Source organism: Coregonus lavaretus, assembly GCF_964263955.1.
Source record: "Coregonus lavaretus genome assembly, chromosome: 27".
Lineage (NCBI taxonomy): Eukaryota > Metazoa > Chordata > Actinopteri > Salmoniformes > Salmonidae > Coregonus > Coregonus lavaretus.
In genome coordinates, this window is record NC_140014.1 from 20,361,173 (window position 1) to 20,376,896 (window position 15,724).

At 43.2% G+C, this 15,724-nt stretch overlaps 1 protein-coding gene across 1 annotated transcript in view; it reads left to right on the forward strand.

Annotated features, from left to right (window-relative positions):
* LOC311103056 (ryanodine receptor 3) overlaps positions 1 to 15,724 on the forward strand; it is a gene marked incomplete at both ends in the record, with an annotated part of 229,346 nt that overhangs the window by 176,244 nt on the left and 37,378 nt on the right. The window contains 14 exons of the mRNA XM_084144572.1: positions 6,089 to 6,218; positions 7,502 to 7,605; positions 7,807 to 7,942; positions 8,522 to 8,708; positions 9,911 to 10,019; positions 10,201 to 10,321; positions 11,194 to 11,363; positions 11,614 to 11,834; positions 11,990 to 12,080; positions 12,725 to 12,865; positions 13,432 to 13,595; positions 13,863 to 13,941; positions 14,223 to 14,312; positions 14,471 to 14,617. Coding sequence (XP_084000698.1) covers positions 6,089 to 6,218; positions 7,502 to 7,605; positions 7,807 to 7,942; positions 8,522 to 8,708; positions 9,911 to 10,019; positions 10,201 to 10,321; positions 11,194 to 11,363; positions 11,614 to 11,834; positions 11,990 to 12,080; positions 12,725 to 12,865; positions 13,432 to 13,595; positions 13,863 to 13,941; positions 14,223 to 14,312; positions 14,471 to 14,617 — 1,890 coding nt within the window. The remainder of the gene's footprint in view (positions 1 to 6,088; positions 6,219 to 7,501; positions 7,606 to 7,806; positions 7,943 to 8,521; positions 8,709 to 9,910; positions 10,020 to 10,200; positions 10,322 to 11,193; positions 11,364 to 11,613; positions 11,835 to 11,989; positions 12,081 to 12,724; positions 12,866 to 13,431; positions 13,596 to 13,862; positions 13,942 to 14,222; positions 14,313 to 14,470; positions 14,618 to 15,724) is intronic.

A 15,724-nucleotide genomic window follows, 5' to 3' on the forward strand; every position in this document is an offset into this window, starting at 1 on the left:
CTAAGTTGGGAGGAGGGGTTCACTAAGCTAACGTATGGAATTGTTTTAAGATGGTCATACCAAGGGTCATTTAGCTATTTGATTTGGAATTTTAGGACCCCTTTAGGTATCCGCAAAAAATACAATATTTGATGAAACATTGAATTTGGCCTTACTGCTATTAGCCCATAGAAACGTATTGAATAACAGATTCATACGTGGAAAAACACTCTCAAAAAATTTTTTGTTTTGAAGTGTCTGTCCTATATCTGAGAGATATATGAAAAAGAAAAAGAAAATATATGGAATAAACCATATACATTTAACATGGAAATGCCCTATTCACTTCCATTAATTTTTTGGCCAGGTACCGGGTTACCTTCATCCCGGTACCATGACACTTGTGGGGGTTGTAGAGCGAAATGGAGAACACCATCCTGTTTGTGAGAAACTCATCTTTCCATAGAGGGGGGTCATATTACTGTGTAGCCCAAACCGTGAGAAGAAGGATTTTCGGGATGTCTCCTGGTCTGACAAACACAGCTGTAGCTCCGCCACCTTCCACTACAGATGTAGAAGGCCGCTCTGATATCTCTAGCTTAAACAGAGGGATTTTGATAGGGATTTTTTTTTATGCCTTGAGCGGAGCATGTGGGGAACTCAAGTGGAAAAATTATTTTAATTACATTTATTTTATTATGCCCAGCTCATTAAGCCCCTTGATGATGTGAGGCTTGAGGCAATTACCTCTTCTGCCTAATGGTAAGTCCGCCAGTGGCCATAGGTTATCTATCATACTATCTGGTAGTGCCTGTCTTGACTGCATCAAATGATTGTAAAGAAGCTAAAGTAGCAAGGCTAATTGAGGCTATTTTGCTGCGCTCCCCATCCAATGTCTACAACAGCCTACCTGTTGGTTGATCATTGTAGCCTACTCTTTCTCATTTAGCCAACTTAATTCTGTAATTTTAATTCAATTTTCCATTGACTAGAAATCTCCCACTTCACTTTCTACACATGGAGCCTCTGACTGTAGCACCGTTTTGATTGACCGACAATAACAACAAGATACACGTGTGAAACGTGTGAAGGCTACCGGTGTGTCTTTTTTATGGGGCACACTCATAAAACTGTTTTATAAAAATGTTGATTGTCATGGTTTATCTTTGTAGGCTATGTAGCAATGTCACATAGACAGTTGTATTTAATTTTAGACAAAGCTTTTTTTTTAAAGGCCTATTTATTTATTTTCTTCATGAATACTCTCCCAAGTAATCGAATATTAACGTCCATTCAGATATTCAAATAACCGTGCCCATCCCTAGTTGAGAGAAACTCTTCCCACAGTCAGAGCAGTGGTAAGGCTTCTCTCCTGTGTGTACTCTGAACTTTTAGCTCAGCTGATGTTGTGAAGCCCGTCCCACAGTCAGAGCAGTAGTAAGGCTTCTCTCCAGTATGTATCCGTTGGTGTCTTTTTAAGTGGCCTAATACGGAGAAACTCTACCCACAGTCGAAGCAGAAGTAAGGCTTCTCTCCTGTGTGTGCTCTCTGATTAACTTTAAGGTCATTTGATGTTATAAAGCATTTCTCTCCTGTGTGTATATATTGATGTATTTTTAAGTGGCCCAGTTGAGAGAAACTCTCCACAGTCAGAAGAGTGTGCACTCTGATGAAATGTCAGAGCCCTTGATGTAGTGAAGCTCTTCCCAGTCAGTGCAGGATTACAGATTCTCTCCTGTGTGTATTTTTTGGTATATTTTAAGCTTTGATAGAAATGGGAAAATTTCCTCACAATGTGGGCAGTGGTGAGACCTCTTGGCTCTGTGATCTTCCTTCAGTTGCTCTCTGGATGTAGAGAATGTCTCAACACAGTGTCCTTTGTGAACAACATCAAAATAACAAGTCAGTTGGTATGATATACATAGGACTTCATATCAGTAGGCTGTACGTTACAGAAGGGGAATAAAACTATTCTAAAAGTGGGTAACAGTCAATGGCAGAAGGGGAAGAAGGAGTTAAAATTATCGGTCATATCATCCTCTACTCACTATCACAAAGGTTAGCAAATACAGACTAATTTAATAGAATTTCAAAACACTGGCAGTGTGTCTATCTAACGTCTTTAGTCTACTCTCTGAGCACTCCAGAATAAAGCCTAGTGAATAAGATAAATGCTGACAATACTAGTGTCAAACCATGCAAGTTTCGGTAACCTGAAATGTCATCTACCATTTCATTAAAATAATTCATCATGAAACAGTTCTACAGCAACCTGTCATGCACAGTGGGAAGTTGGAATGAACAACAGAAGCTTTGTTGAAATTGGAATGTCAGTGCACTTCCTGATTTGACTGGAATTGCAATGGAAATGACCCCAACCCTGGCTACTACACAGACTCATTTCATGGAAATGTCACCATGTCATTGTTGGGTGAAAAGAAGAGCAAATGTTGATTACTTTTTCCAAATTCACGTCTCCATCTCAACCAAAAATCAAAGTTAAAGAATAGGACCTCATCTAATCAAACGTTAAATGCACTTTCAGTAAGGTTTGATTTTATTTAGTCCTATTCTTTAACTTGGAGAACTTGATGATTACATTTGAAATCAGCCAAAGCTTGAAACCCTAGGCCTTTAGGTATTGTCTATTTTTAGTTGAACCCTGGGGTTGAATTGAAACAAAAGCTATTGATGACTTTGCAAATGAAATATAAGCCTAAATAGTATAATTGATGATATACAGTATAACTTATAAAGTATTGTTACATTTAATTTGCTCTGTTAAACCTACACTTTGGAATGACTTTGATAGCAACGGTGAATAACATATTTAGTTATTAAGAGATCTCTCAATAATCATTCTCACAATAGCACATAGTAAGTAGACAGTAAGTAGACAGTAGCCAGGTTTCCATCCAAGCTTTTTATGCGAGTAAAGTCAAATGTCAGATAAAAAATGTAATGACAGACCTGATGGAAGCAGAACATTTCAAACTTTCCAAATGTCGACACAACTGAATACACTAGACAAGGTGGGATCTTTTAGTGTCTGTAAAATTAATTAGGCCATGCGAGAAATGTCGGTGGAAACACTTTAATGCGCAAATATTGATAGAATAACCATCATATTGAAGTAAACTTGGAGTCAAGCGATGACATGTTGTGTGGTCCTCTCACTACGACTCGTTGGGAAAGCATGCAGTTTATTAATCTACAGATTAAATAAATTATGATGAACTTCACAGGGTGGTGAAAGTGCAAGGTACGCACAGCCTTTTATCCCCAACAAGTCAATTTGATGGAAATACATCTCTGGTGGGAAAATGCGCATATTGTTTTTATGCAGATTTTAGAATATTTGCATGAAAATCTGTCGCCAATTTAATGAAATTGAAAACCTAGCCAGTGACTAATATCAAAGCTAAGCAGGACTGGGCTTGTTTAAACCCTGGATGGGAGACCAAATGATCTAGCTGTAGATAGATCAACTCTCCAGTAGGAAATGATCTAGCTGTTTATAGATCAACTCTCCAGTAGGAAATGATCGAGCTGTTTATAGATCAACTCTCCAGTAGGAAATGATCGAGCTGTTTATAGATCAACTCTCCAGTAGGAAATGATCTAGCTGTAGATAGATCAACTCTCCAGTAGGAAATGATCTAGCTGTTTATAGATCAACTCTCCAGTAGGAAATGATCGAGCTGTTTATAGATCAACTCTCCAGTAGGAAATGATCTAGCTGTTTATAGATCAACTCTCCAGTAGGAAATGATCTAGCTGTTTATAGATCAGCTCTCCAGTAGGAAATGATATAGCTGTAGATAGATCAACTCTCCAGTAGGAAATGATCTAGCTGTTTATAGATCAACTCTCCAGTAGGAAATGATCTAGCTGTTTATAGATCAACTCTCCAGTAGGAAATGATCTAGCTGTTTATAGATCAACTCTCCCGTAGGAAATGATCTAGCTGTAGATAGATCAACTCTCCAGTAGGAAATGATCGAGCTGTTTATAGATCAACTCTCCAGTAGGAAATGATCTAGCTGTTTATAGATCAACTCTCCAGTAGGAAATGATCTAGCTGTTTATAGATCAACTCTCCAGTAGGAAATGATCTAGCTGTAGATAGATCAACTCTCCCGTAGGAAATGATCGAGCTGTTTATAGATCAACTCTCCAGTAGGAAATGATCGAGCTGTTTATAGATCAACTCTCCAGTAGGAAATGATCTAGCTGTTTATAGATCAACTCTCCAGTAGGAAATGATCTAGCTGTAGATAGATCAACTCTCCCGTAGGAAATGCTGCCCGCCTATTGTTATTTTTTTCTTATAGTGGATATAACATTGAAGAGCTGACATTGTTTCAAAGGTACAAATTCAACATATTGTGTTGAATGTTTGTCTATGTATAATTATTTTTACAATTATAACATAATCCTGTAGTTGAAATTCCACCCTGATGACTTTTTCCAATCCAATGTATTTTTCACATAGATACCACGTCACAGTACGTTGAAACAACGTTGATTCAACCAGTTTCTGCCCAGTGGGTAACTTATAGAAAGAAAGAACCTGCCCTTACCATGATAAACATATTTTCCATTCTTCTCCTCTTCTTCATCTTTAATGTTGGCATTCAGCTCCAGTGTTTGACTGCAGTCTTCCAGCTTCACTGAGGCCATCTCTGGATCCTGCGGTGCAAACTGCTTTCCACTGTCACAAACAGGCTTGGACTCTGTGTGGAAGGAGAGAGGCAGGCTGGGTTTGTCCTCACTGTACTCACTGTTAATCTGGCAACTCTGGATAGGATCCCATTCCTATATAGAAGTCTGAGTTCAACCTCCTGGTCGTCCCCTGTGCATGCCACACCCTTCCCATGGTACTGTATGTATGAATAGATTTTGAATAATGGCTGCCTAAAATGCTGTGGTGCTTACAAACACAATAGGAAAGGTGGTGGCAGATGTGTGCCATCACAGCTGAGTTCACAGCTTTTTCACTCTCAGCGTTCATATCAATGACTCACCCTCAAATGGACCATCAATACCAGAGTTCTACAAGACTATTTACATAATCAACCAGGCATTTCAATAGCCTGATCCTCAGTAAAGTTCTGGGCATATATTGAGCTCTAACAATGGGGCGTGGAAAGGGTCTGTTGAAATGAATGCTGTAGTGGTGTGAGAAAGGTTACACAAGCTTCCTCTCTGGTTCCATTGCCTAATAGTAAGTATTGGCACTGTTGTTTGGTCACCTCACCAGACCTCCAATATGGTTAAGTATCCTTTATCCTTATTGAACCATATCAAAATAACAGTGTGCAATCAAACCATATAACCTGGTTCAATCATTCATGACATTACCCTGACGAAGGCACTGTGATGCCGAAACATTGGTGGTTTACCCAATACATTACTGAGAGCTTGTATATAGACTATGTACCGCTCTGTATGTTTTATAAGCATATATTGAGCTCTAACAACGGGGCATGGAAAGGGTCTGTTGAAATGAATACTGTAGTGGTGTGAGAAAGGTAACACAAGCTTTCTGGTTCCATTCCCCAATAGTAAGGTGTCATTCTTGAATGTTGTGGTAGTAATGTCCTTGGACATTAATAAAAAAAGCTTGAGAAAACATTGGTTGTAGGATTTAATGCATAAAAGTCAGGTTTTCCAGCACTCCAATGTGTATGTGCTGCAGAGCAATGTAAGAGAGACTATACTGCACGTGGCAGGGAGGCTGAGTGTGTGTTGGGAAGGCAGGGGAGTGCAGAAATAAAGACACCCCAGCAGGCTGACGGCTCTCTTCCATGATACTGGAGTATAGAGACCCGGGCTGGGGATGGAGGGAAGACATAGGGGGAGTCGGCATGGCATGGCAGACCTTTTTAGGCATTCATTAGTGAAGGGGATTTATAGTAACAAGCCCTGAGGAAGCCAAATAGTCAGTAGACTTAACACACTCCTCTGTCTGTCTGTCTTTGTTAAGCTTGTGTGAGAGCTAAGATTTACATCTACTTATAACATGTCAGCTGAGTCTTTGTTTTGTACTGAGAATTGTACAGGTTGTGCCTCATTAAGCCTATTCTCTGTGTTCTCCTCTCAGGAGATAGCGTTCCCCAAGATGGTGGCAAGCTGCTGTCGCTTCCTGTGTTACTTCTGCAGGATCAGTCGTCAGAACCAGAAGGCCATGTTTGACCACCTCAGCTACCTCCTGGAGAACAGCAGCGTGGGCCTGGGTAGGTACACCTGGGTCATATTTATTAGGGCACACTGTATTAAAACGTATTGCAACAGAAAACAAAAACGAGTTCAAGGCACTCCTTCCCTGTTTCAGTCAGTTTTCTTTCATTGGTGACCTTCTTTTCGAATATGACCTTGCTTAGCATTTTACACTTCTTGCTTTATGGAGCATCTCTGACAGGAAAATGACATGCTATAACCAGCGTGTCTTATTTCATATTGGGACGACTGGCTCATACTCTAGTTACACTGGGTGTGACAGCATCTCTGACGCTGTTCTCATTATTATGGACAATAATCTCATCGGGGCCTCAGGTTAGGTCCTTGAGCTGTGAGTCTGCATACATTAGACACACATCTGAGATTAAGAGGGTGTGTGTGTGTGTGTGTGTGTGTGTGTGTGTGTGTGTGTGTGTGTGTGTGTGTGTGTGTGTGTGTGTGTGTGTGTGTGTGTGGCCAGTCGGTCGTGTTGAGAATTCATCAGGTGAGAAGGTCATTGTACATTCTATCAAGAGAGCTGCCACAGTCACTCTGAACACCCTGCTGTGGCAGAGAGAGAGAGCGAGAGAAAGAGAGTGCATTCTCTTCTGGAATAACTCACACACCAAATGGTCCACAGGCAAAGGATAATCTAATCACAGTCTTGCACCTGTATTAGACAAAGCCTTTGAGCGTTAGCCTGAACCAATAATTTACACGTTTTTGAATATTTCTGTTTATGAAAACACAGAAAGTGCAGTGTCCTTTATATCAGTCATTTCTCCTCAGACAGTGTTCATAGGCTTGGATAAACTCAGTGAAACAATAGAAGGAATTGTTGCAAGTAGGAGCTGGAAACTTTGGTTTAGATCAGTATCACTCAACTGTTGACAGATTAACAATCTGCCAGTCCAATCAGAGCCTGGTTCTGGTTCATCATGAGTGTAAGGCTGCCCCCTGCTGTTGGCTTTATGTTACTCCCACTATCTCCCATTTCAATGGTTTATGATTTATGGTCCGACACATAACGAACAATACATTACAGACAAAAATACTTAGCAATTTAAAACATTAACATAGACCTTACAGACTTATACATAAAAAATAAATTAAAGACACAAATGTACACAATTGATGAGTACCTCAACGCGCTGTTTCGGTGCATGTGACAAATAAAAATGTGATTGATTGATCAGACTTAGTGGAATGGACATTCATTCTCTATACACCATAATTGTTGTAAATACCTGTAAGAAAGTAGCTACTTTAATTGGATCCTATATATGTTTTCTGCCCATAGCATCCCCAGCCATGAGGGGCTCCACTCCTCTAGACGTGGCTGCCTCCTCTGTGATGGACAACAACGGCCTGGCCTTGGCCCTGGAGGAGCCCGACCTGGATAAGGTAGGTGATGCTGTCTCTATTGGATTTGTGTGTGTTGATTTGTGTGCATTAGAATTAGTGTTTTGTGTCTATGTGTATAAGATTATCCTCAGTCCATGTGTCTGTTATTAAGTTTGTACTGGTTGTGTCCTGATTGTGTCCTAGTTGTGTCTTTGTTGTGTCCTAGTTGTGTCTTGATTGTGTCCTGGTTGTGTGTTGCAGGTGGTGACGTACCTAGCAGGCTGTGGGCTCCAGAGTTGTCCCATGCTGCTGGACAAAGGTTACCCTGACATCGGTTGGAACCCCATCGAGGGCGAGCGCTACCTCTCCTTCCTGCGCTTCGCTGTCTTTGTCAATGGTAGGTAGGAAACTGTACTGTACTGACTGTCAGCAGCTACTGTACTGAACCTTAGTCTCTGTAGGGTAAAGTGGAGAATGGGGCTTGTGCTGTACTGTGCCTTCCACACCAGGTGTGGGCAGGGTTAGAGAGGGCCTGTCTGTCTGTATGCTGCAGAGCAGGCTAGACTGCCTGAGGAGGTTAGTATCTGGGAGCTACAACCTCAGCACCAGTAGAGCTCAGTGGAGGAACAGGCTCTCACTAAAGATATTGGAAACTGCTCCTGGCTGAACGAGCAGGGCAGCCATTAATTTGCTTCCTGACAGTGATGGACCAAAAAAAAGTAGCGATACATTGGCAAGCACTCACTAGAGGAGGTTTATATCTGATGCTGTTCACCTCTGAGGTGTTTGGGAGCCCGAGGGAGTATTTTGTTTATGTCAGAGTTGTTGATATATGTGTGTGTTTTTCGTCCTATGCATTTTTCTGTGCATCTTGTGTCGATGTCAATGTCGATGTGCTAATGCAGTTTATCACTGATATATTTGTTTTGTTAACCTGGTGTGTGTGTCTGTGTGTTTGCATGTTTGTGTGTTCCAGGTGAGAGTGTGGAGGAGAACTCCAGTGTGGTGGTGAAGCTACTGATCAGACGTCCGGAGTGTTTTGGCCCGGCCCTGAGAGGAGAGGGGGGTAACGGGCTGCTAGCAGCCATGAAGGAGGCCATCAAGATCTCTGAGAACCCTGCTCTGGACCTACCCTCCTCTGGCCAGGGGGTCAGCTATGACGTGTAAGATACATACAGTACCTGCCATAGCTATAGAGCAAGAGCTAACAGCATACCCAGCTAGCACATAACGTTCTGAAAACCATATGTTTCCTAGAGCTTGGTGAGAGCGTGGTTGTCCTATGGTTAAATTGCATACAACCTTCCCAGAACATTCTGGGAATGGTGCAGGATACCCAGCTAGCACATAACGTTTCTTAGATGGGAATTTCAGTACTTCAGCATAATGTTTTCTAAAGGTTTACTCATGGTTCTATTTAAAGTCATGTTCTCAGAACGTTCAGAAAACATTAAGAAACAACATTCTTCTGTGGGCATTTCAGTACTTCAGCATAAAGTTTTCTGCAGGTTTCCTCATGGTTCTATTTAAAGTAATGTTCTCAGAACATTAAGAAAGCTTTCCATAAAACCACAAAAAACAGTATCATTCAAAGAACATTCTAAGAATGTTATTTATTTAACATATACATTCTGTTCTCTATCCACTATCTTGTTAAGTGTGTTCAGGTGTGTTGGCCGCGTCCATTAATTGGCCACACCTGATCTTAATGAGTGCTTGTTTCATTTGAAATGGGGTCTGTTTGAATAGACTAAAATGAACAGCTTTGTATGAGTAAAAAATTCATGGCATGCTAACTCTGTCCTGGTGGCGCAGTGGACTAATTGCATGGATAGAGAACAGAGGATCATAGGTTTGAATCTCACTGACACCATGCCACAAAAAAATAAAATGTATTTGCATGATTAATGCCTAAGCAGATGAATTTACATGTGTCTTATCTGTGCTTGGCGTTCAAAACAGTTAACCTAAGCCAGCAGTGTTATGAAAAGTATTTAATAACCTAGAATTTCCAATCTCAGAATACTAATACAACTTTCAGGGAACCATAGTAAAACGTTCTCAGAACCTCCCTGCAACCTAAAAATTTACGTTCCAAGAACAGGCAACATTTTCACTTCTGTTCTCAGAACGTTTAAAAAACGTTCCATATTACCGGTCAGGAAACGTATGGCTTCGTTCCCAGAACCAATGGGAAACCAAAAACGTACGTTCCCACAACTTCCAAGGAACCAAATGTGCTAGCTGGTTAGAGCTAATAGTACATAGCGAAGTAAACCCTGTAAGATCATCAGCATTTAGTTAAGATAGCAAGACAAGACCCATAAGACCTTCTCACTCCCCCTCCTGTGTTTGTTGTGGGCAGGTCTGCTGAGGATGATGAGGAGGAAGAGGTGGTTCACATGGGAAATGTCATCATGTCCTTCTACTCTGCTCTCATCGACTTATTGGGACGCTGTGCCCCAGAGATGCACGTGAGTTTAGCTGATGGTCCCATCACAGATCATATGAACTCTAACCTACTCTGAGAGGCACAGTTCATTTGCATTCGAAACATCTCAGCATCTGTTCGCTTTGACTCACCTGGATAAGTAAAGGTTGAATGAATGTATGTACTCCAACAATAGGACTAATGTCCTTGTCCTCCTCCCTCAGTTGATTAACAAGGGGAAAGGGGAGGCCCTGCGTATCCGTGCCATCCTGCGCTCCCTAGTGCCCACTGAAGACCTGGTGGGCATCATCAGCATAGCCCTCAAAATGCCCGTCATCCACAAAGGTAGAGGACTGCCCAGTTCCTACCCAGCTCTCATAACACACAACAGCACACAGCACACACAACAGCACACACAACAGAACAAAACAACAGCACACACAACAGCACAAAACAACAGCACAAAACAACAGCACACAATAACATCCCAAATCACTCAGCCATCATGGCCCATCTGCTGGCTTTCACACTTTACTCTACAAAATCTAAAAACAAATCAAATTGGTTGAGTTATACATAATAAAGTATGAAACCCAATAGCTTAAATGGTGGTGCTGAAGTGCTGTTGATCCCAGCTCACAGTTCATGTGTTTTTAATCAGCCATGTCTTTCTACCTCCCACGGCTTTGAGTTTGCCTGCTCTGCTATCCTCCCCACCATCTCCCTCTCATTTCTGTTGCTGGGTATTTTTCTCTATTGATTGCTCTATATAAGCATGGCAATGCTCCGAGCCGCCACACAACGAGAGCTGTCGGCTGGCCAACAACCTACTGGCCACACACTGGTTGAACCAACGTTGTTTCCACATCATTTCAATGAAATGACGTTGAACCAAGGTGGAATAGATGTTGAGTTGACGTCTGTGCCCAGTGGGAACTAAATCACTCAGCCGTGTCTCCCTCCCCAGAAACCCTCTCACAAGCTGCAGTGCTGCTAATGAATACATATGGCTTTCTTAAACAGAAGAGACTTGCTGTAATGTATAGGTAGCTCTCCAACTGTGTGAATACTGCAAGAAAAACATATATAAAACACATCGTCATATTTACACGGAGACACACCTCCTCCATATTCTTATTTCGTTTTCCTGCTTTGTGTATCTCATAATTTTTTTATATCCTCTTTTCTCTTTCTCCACCTCTCTATCTCCACCACAGACGGCACTGTGACAGAGCCTGATATGGCGGCCAGTTTCTGCCCGGACCACAAGGCCCCCATGGTGCTGTTCCTGGACCGGGTCTATGGTATCGAGGACCAAAGCTTCCTACTACACCTGCTGGAAGTGGGCTTCCTGCCAGACCTGCGAGCCTCTGCTTCTCTGGACACGGTAGGTGGTGGGCTCACCCTCAGCTGAGAGGTGGGAGATGTGGAAGACCACAAATTAGGCTAAGGCATCACGTTGTTTGTTTTGCCATCTAGTTCATTGTTTACCAGACAAGTGGGTTGAGGTATTCAAGGATGTGGGAGTTGAGTGGAGTGGATGCTGTGTATTTAAGGGCTTGTGTGTGAGAGGGAGTTAGTGTATTTAAAGCTGCTTTATAACAGGTGTATTGTACCCTCTGACCCCTCCCCTGTAGGAGGTACTTAGCACCACAGAGACGGCTCTGGCCATGAACAGGTACATCGGCTCTGCCATGCTTCCCCTGCTCACCCGCTGTGCCCCCCACTTCGCTGGCACAGAGCACTACGCCGCGCTCATCGACTCCACGCTACACACCATCTACAGGCTGTCCAAGGGCCGCTCGCTCACCAAGGCCCAGAGAGACGCTATCGAGGAGTGTCTGCTGGCTGTCTGCAGGTAAGGTGTTCCACTATGTAGAGTAGCACCCCTTTAGGAAACAATAAGCTCAATGTGTGGCCATAGAAACACTTAAGCTAAACAGATAGAGTATTATTCTGGGTGATGTCTCTCTGACCTGTTCCCTCCCTGGTCTGGCCCTCCTCTGTCTGCAGGTACCTGCGTCCCTCCATGCTGCAGCAGCTCCTGCGACGCCTCGTCTTTGACGTGCCCTTGCTGACGGAGTACTGCAAGATGCCTCTCAGGGTATGTCTCCTCTCTTTCCCTCTCCTTCTCTCTTTCTCTTTCTCTTCCCTCCTGCTGCTCTCCCTCTCTTTGCCCTCACCAGGCTATGGTTCAGGAGTACGAGGGCCTGCCTGAAGTTATTAGCTCTCTATCCTGTTTATCAAGCATACAGCCTGTCTCTCACTCTGCCTCTCACTCTGCATCTCTCTCCTATTAATGATGTTGTTCCCATTATTAAGCAGATGTTGGCAGTTGTGCTGTTTTTAATACAACAGCCGAGCATCGGAGAGCAGAGAGCAGCCTGGAAGAATTGAATTGAACCGTGTTGACTTCACTGCTCCTCTCTGTCAGTGTTTGCCCTCTAGAGAGACTGTAGTAATAATAGCAGCCTGCCTGTGGAAGACTGAACACAGTTGATTCTGCCTCCACACACATGGCTCTTGTCTGTTTTTATGCTGAGCTAGTGAGAATTAATTTTGCATGACGTATCATCAGCTTGAGATCCTACTTGAGATGTTTGGCTCGGTGCCAGGGAGCTGTCTTTCAGTACACCAGTTACTAACGCGTCTGTTTGCCTGTCTTACAGTGTAGCTCACAGCAGAGTGTACGTATATCCTCCCACTAAGTCTAATGGACTGACCCTTGGTCCTGTGTGTCCTCCACAGCTCCTGACCAACCACTATGAGCAGAGCTGGAAGTACTACTGTCTGCCGTCAGGCTGGGGCAGCTACGGCATGGCCTCAGATGAGGAGCTGCTCCTCACAAAGAAGATCTTCTGGGGTGTCTTGGATTCGCTCTCACAGAGGGTATGACAAGGTCACCTCTAACACAGCACCCAGACGCAGGAGAACGTCAGGGCTCCAACAGGGCTCCTAGTTGGCTGATAATGAGCCAATCAAACCAGGGCTGCACTGAGCTTTGATCAGGAAGTGCTAACCACGCGGATACATGTTCAGGCCAATAGGTCATAACCTTTAGTAATCTTGTACCACATTTTCGACATTGAGCATTAGTATCCTATTGAATTTTCTCTGTAAGAGTGTCTCATTGCCTTTCCTTTCCTTGTTTTGCATTTCAATTGTCTGAATCAAAGTAGATATGAATATGAACATTCAATTAATGATGGTTCAGCTTGTATGGTCCTCTAGTTTATGTAAATGTCTGGACATGAAAGTGAAGCTGGTGAGAGAGAGCCCAGGCTGAGAACATCATCGATCTCTGGATCTGCTCTCTGTAACTGGGACGACTCTGCATTAAGCATCACTCTTATCCTCTAGCCATTCCTGCAGTCTCTAGTCACTAGATTAGCCTTATTGAGACCTCAGTGGAGGTTTCTCTGATAGTTCAGTAATCACACACTGTCTCCCTGCAGAAGTACGATGCAGATCTCTTTAAGATGGCCATGCCCTGTCTGAGTGCCATATCTGGGGCCTTACCGCCTGACTACATAGACTCCACCATCAGCACCACCCTGGAGAAGCCTGTGTCTGTGGACGCTCAGGGCAACTTTGACCCCAAACCCATCAGCACAGCTAAGTGAGTGGCAATCAGAGACTAAAGTGCGGGGTGACTGTCAGAGCAAATTAAGGACACTTTAAATTAAGTGATACCACTCTGACTTGTAATTGAATAGCTTGTTATAGGTGCCATGTAGAAACTATGCACACCATTTATTTGATGTAATGCGCAGTGCTTTTATATACTTTATCACTGTGCATTTACATATGCTTTACTCCAGCATGCATTATTTTGGATGCTCTAGATTTATACCTGCAGTAAGTAAGTTTGACTCTGTCTTTACAGCATATCTCTTCCAGAGAAACTGGAACATGTTGCCAACAAATATGCTGAGCATTCCCATGACAAATGGTCAGCAGAGAAGGTAGGCCAAAGATGAGCTCCTCTGCCAGGGAAATGTGTATTCGATGCTGCAAAATGACACCTGGAATCCATTCTTTATTACAGGGCATAAAGATTAAGAATAAAATGTTTTTGCACTGTATTTTATAAAGCCTTTTCAGTACTCTCTTGGAAGAAATACTAGGAGGCTGGTTTCAGGGTTGCTTACTCTCTATCCTATTTGCTTTTATTTTGGTTGAAGAACTAGCTGGTAAAATGTAATATCAGCTCTGTAGAAGGGTCATACTTGTCTGTGCACTTCAGGTGATGTTGGGATGGAAATACGGGGACTGTATAGATGAGAAGGCCAAGACTCACCCTCAGCTCAGGACCTACAAAGGCCTCACAGAGAAGGTATAGTTCATTGCAGCATTACACAACATAGGATTCGAATTTCAACTACAGTATGCACTAATGTGAGCACTAGTGACTTCCTAACTGATTGTATCTCTTGCTAACTCTTGGTGTGTGTATCCGTGTTTGTGTGCTGTGTGGACTCCTGTGGTCCTCAGGAGAAAGAGATCTACAGGTTGCCGGGAAGGGAGACTCTGAAGAGCATGCTGGCTATGGGCTGGAACATTGACAGGACCAAGGATGGAGAGACCATGTCCCTACGGGAAAGTGAGAAGATGCGCAAGATCTCCCAGTCCTCCTCTCAGGTACTCAGTTTGATAGCCCACTCCTCCTAGTGCTGTACAGTGAGGGAAAAAACGTATTTGATCCCCTGCTGATTTTGTACGTTTGCCCACTGACAAAGACATGATCAGTCTATAATTTTAATGGTAGGTTTATTTGAACAGTGAGAGACAGAATAACAAAAAAAAAATCCAGAAAAACGCATGTCAAAAATGTTATAAATTGATTTGCATTTTAATGAGGGAAATAAGTATTTGACCCCTCTGCAAAACATGACTTAGTACTTGGTGGCAAAACCCTTGTTGGCAATCACAGAGGACAGACGTTTCTTGTAGTTGGCCACCAGGTTTGCACACATCTCAGGAGGGATTTTGTCCCACTCCTCTTTGCAGATCTTCTCCAAGTCATTAAGGTTTCGAGCCTGACGTTTGGTAACTCGAACCTTCAGCTCCCTCCACAGATTTTCTATGGGATTAAGGTCTGGAGACTGGCTAGGCCACTCCAGGACCTTAATGTGCTTCTTCTTGAGCCACTCCTTTGTTGCCTTGGCCGTGTGTTTTGGGTCATTGTCATGCTGGAATACCCATCCACGACCCATTTTCAATGCCCTGGCTGAGGGAAGGAGGTTCTCACCCAAGATTTGACGGTACATGGCCCCGTCCATCGTCCCTTTGATGCGGTGAAGTTGTCCTGTCCCCTTAGCAGAAAAACACCCCCAAAGCATAATGTTTCCACCTCCATCTTTGACGGTGGGGGTGGTGTTCTTGGGGTCATAGGCAGCATTCCTCCATCTCCAAACACGGCCAGTTGAGTTGATGCCAAAGAGCTCGATTTTGGTCTCATCTGACCACAACACTTTCACCCATTTCTCCTCTGAATCATTCAGATGTTCATTGGCAAACTTCAGACGGCCCTGTATATGTGCTTTCTTGAGCAGGGGGACCTTGCGGGCGCTGCAGAATTTCAGTCCTTCATGGCGTAGTATGTTACCAATTGTTTTCTTGGTGATTATGGTCCCAGCTGCCTCGAAATCATTGACAAGATCCTCCCGTGTAGTTCTGGGCTGATTCCTCACCGTTCTCATGATCATTGCAACTCCACGAGGTGAGATCTTGCATGGAGTCCCAGGC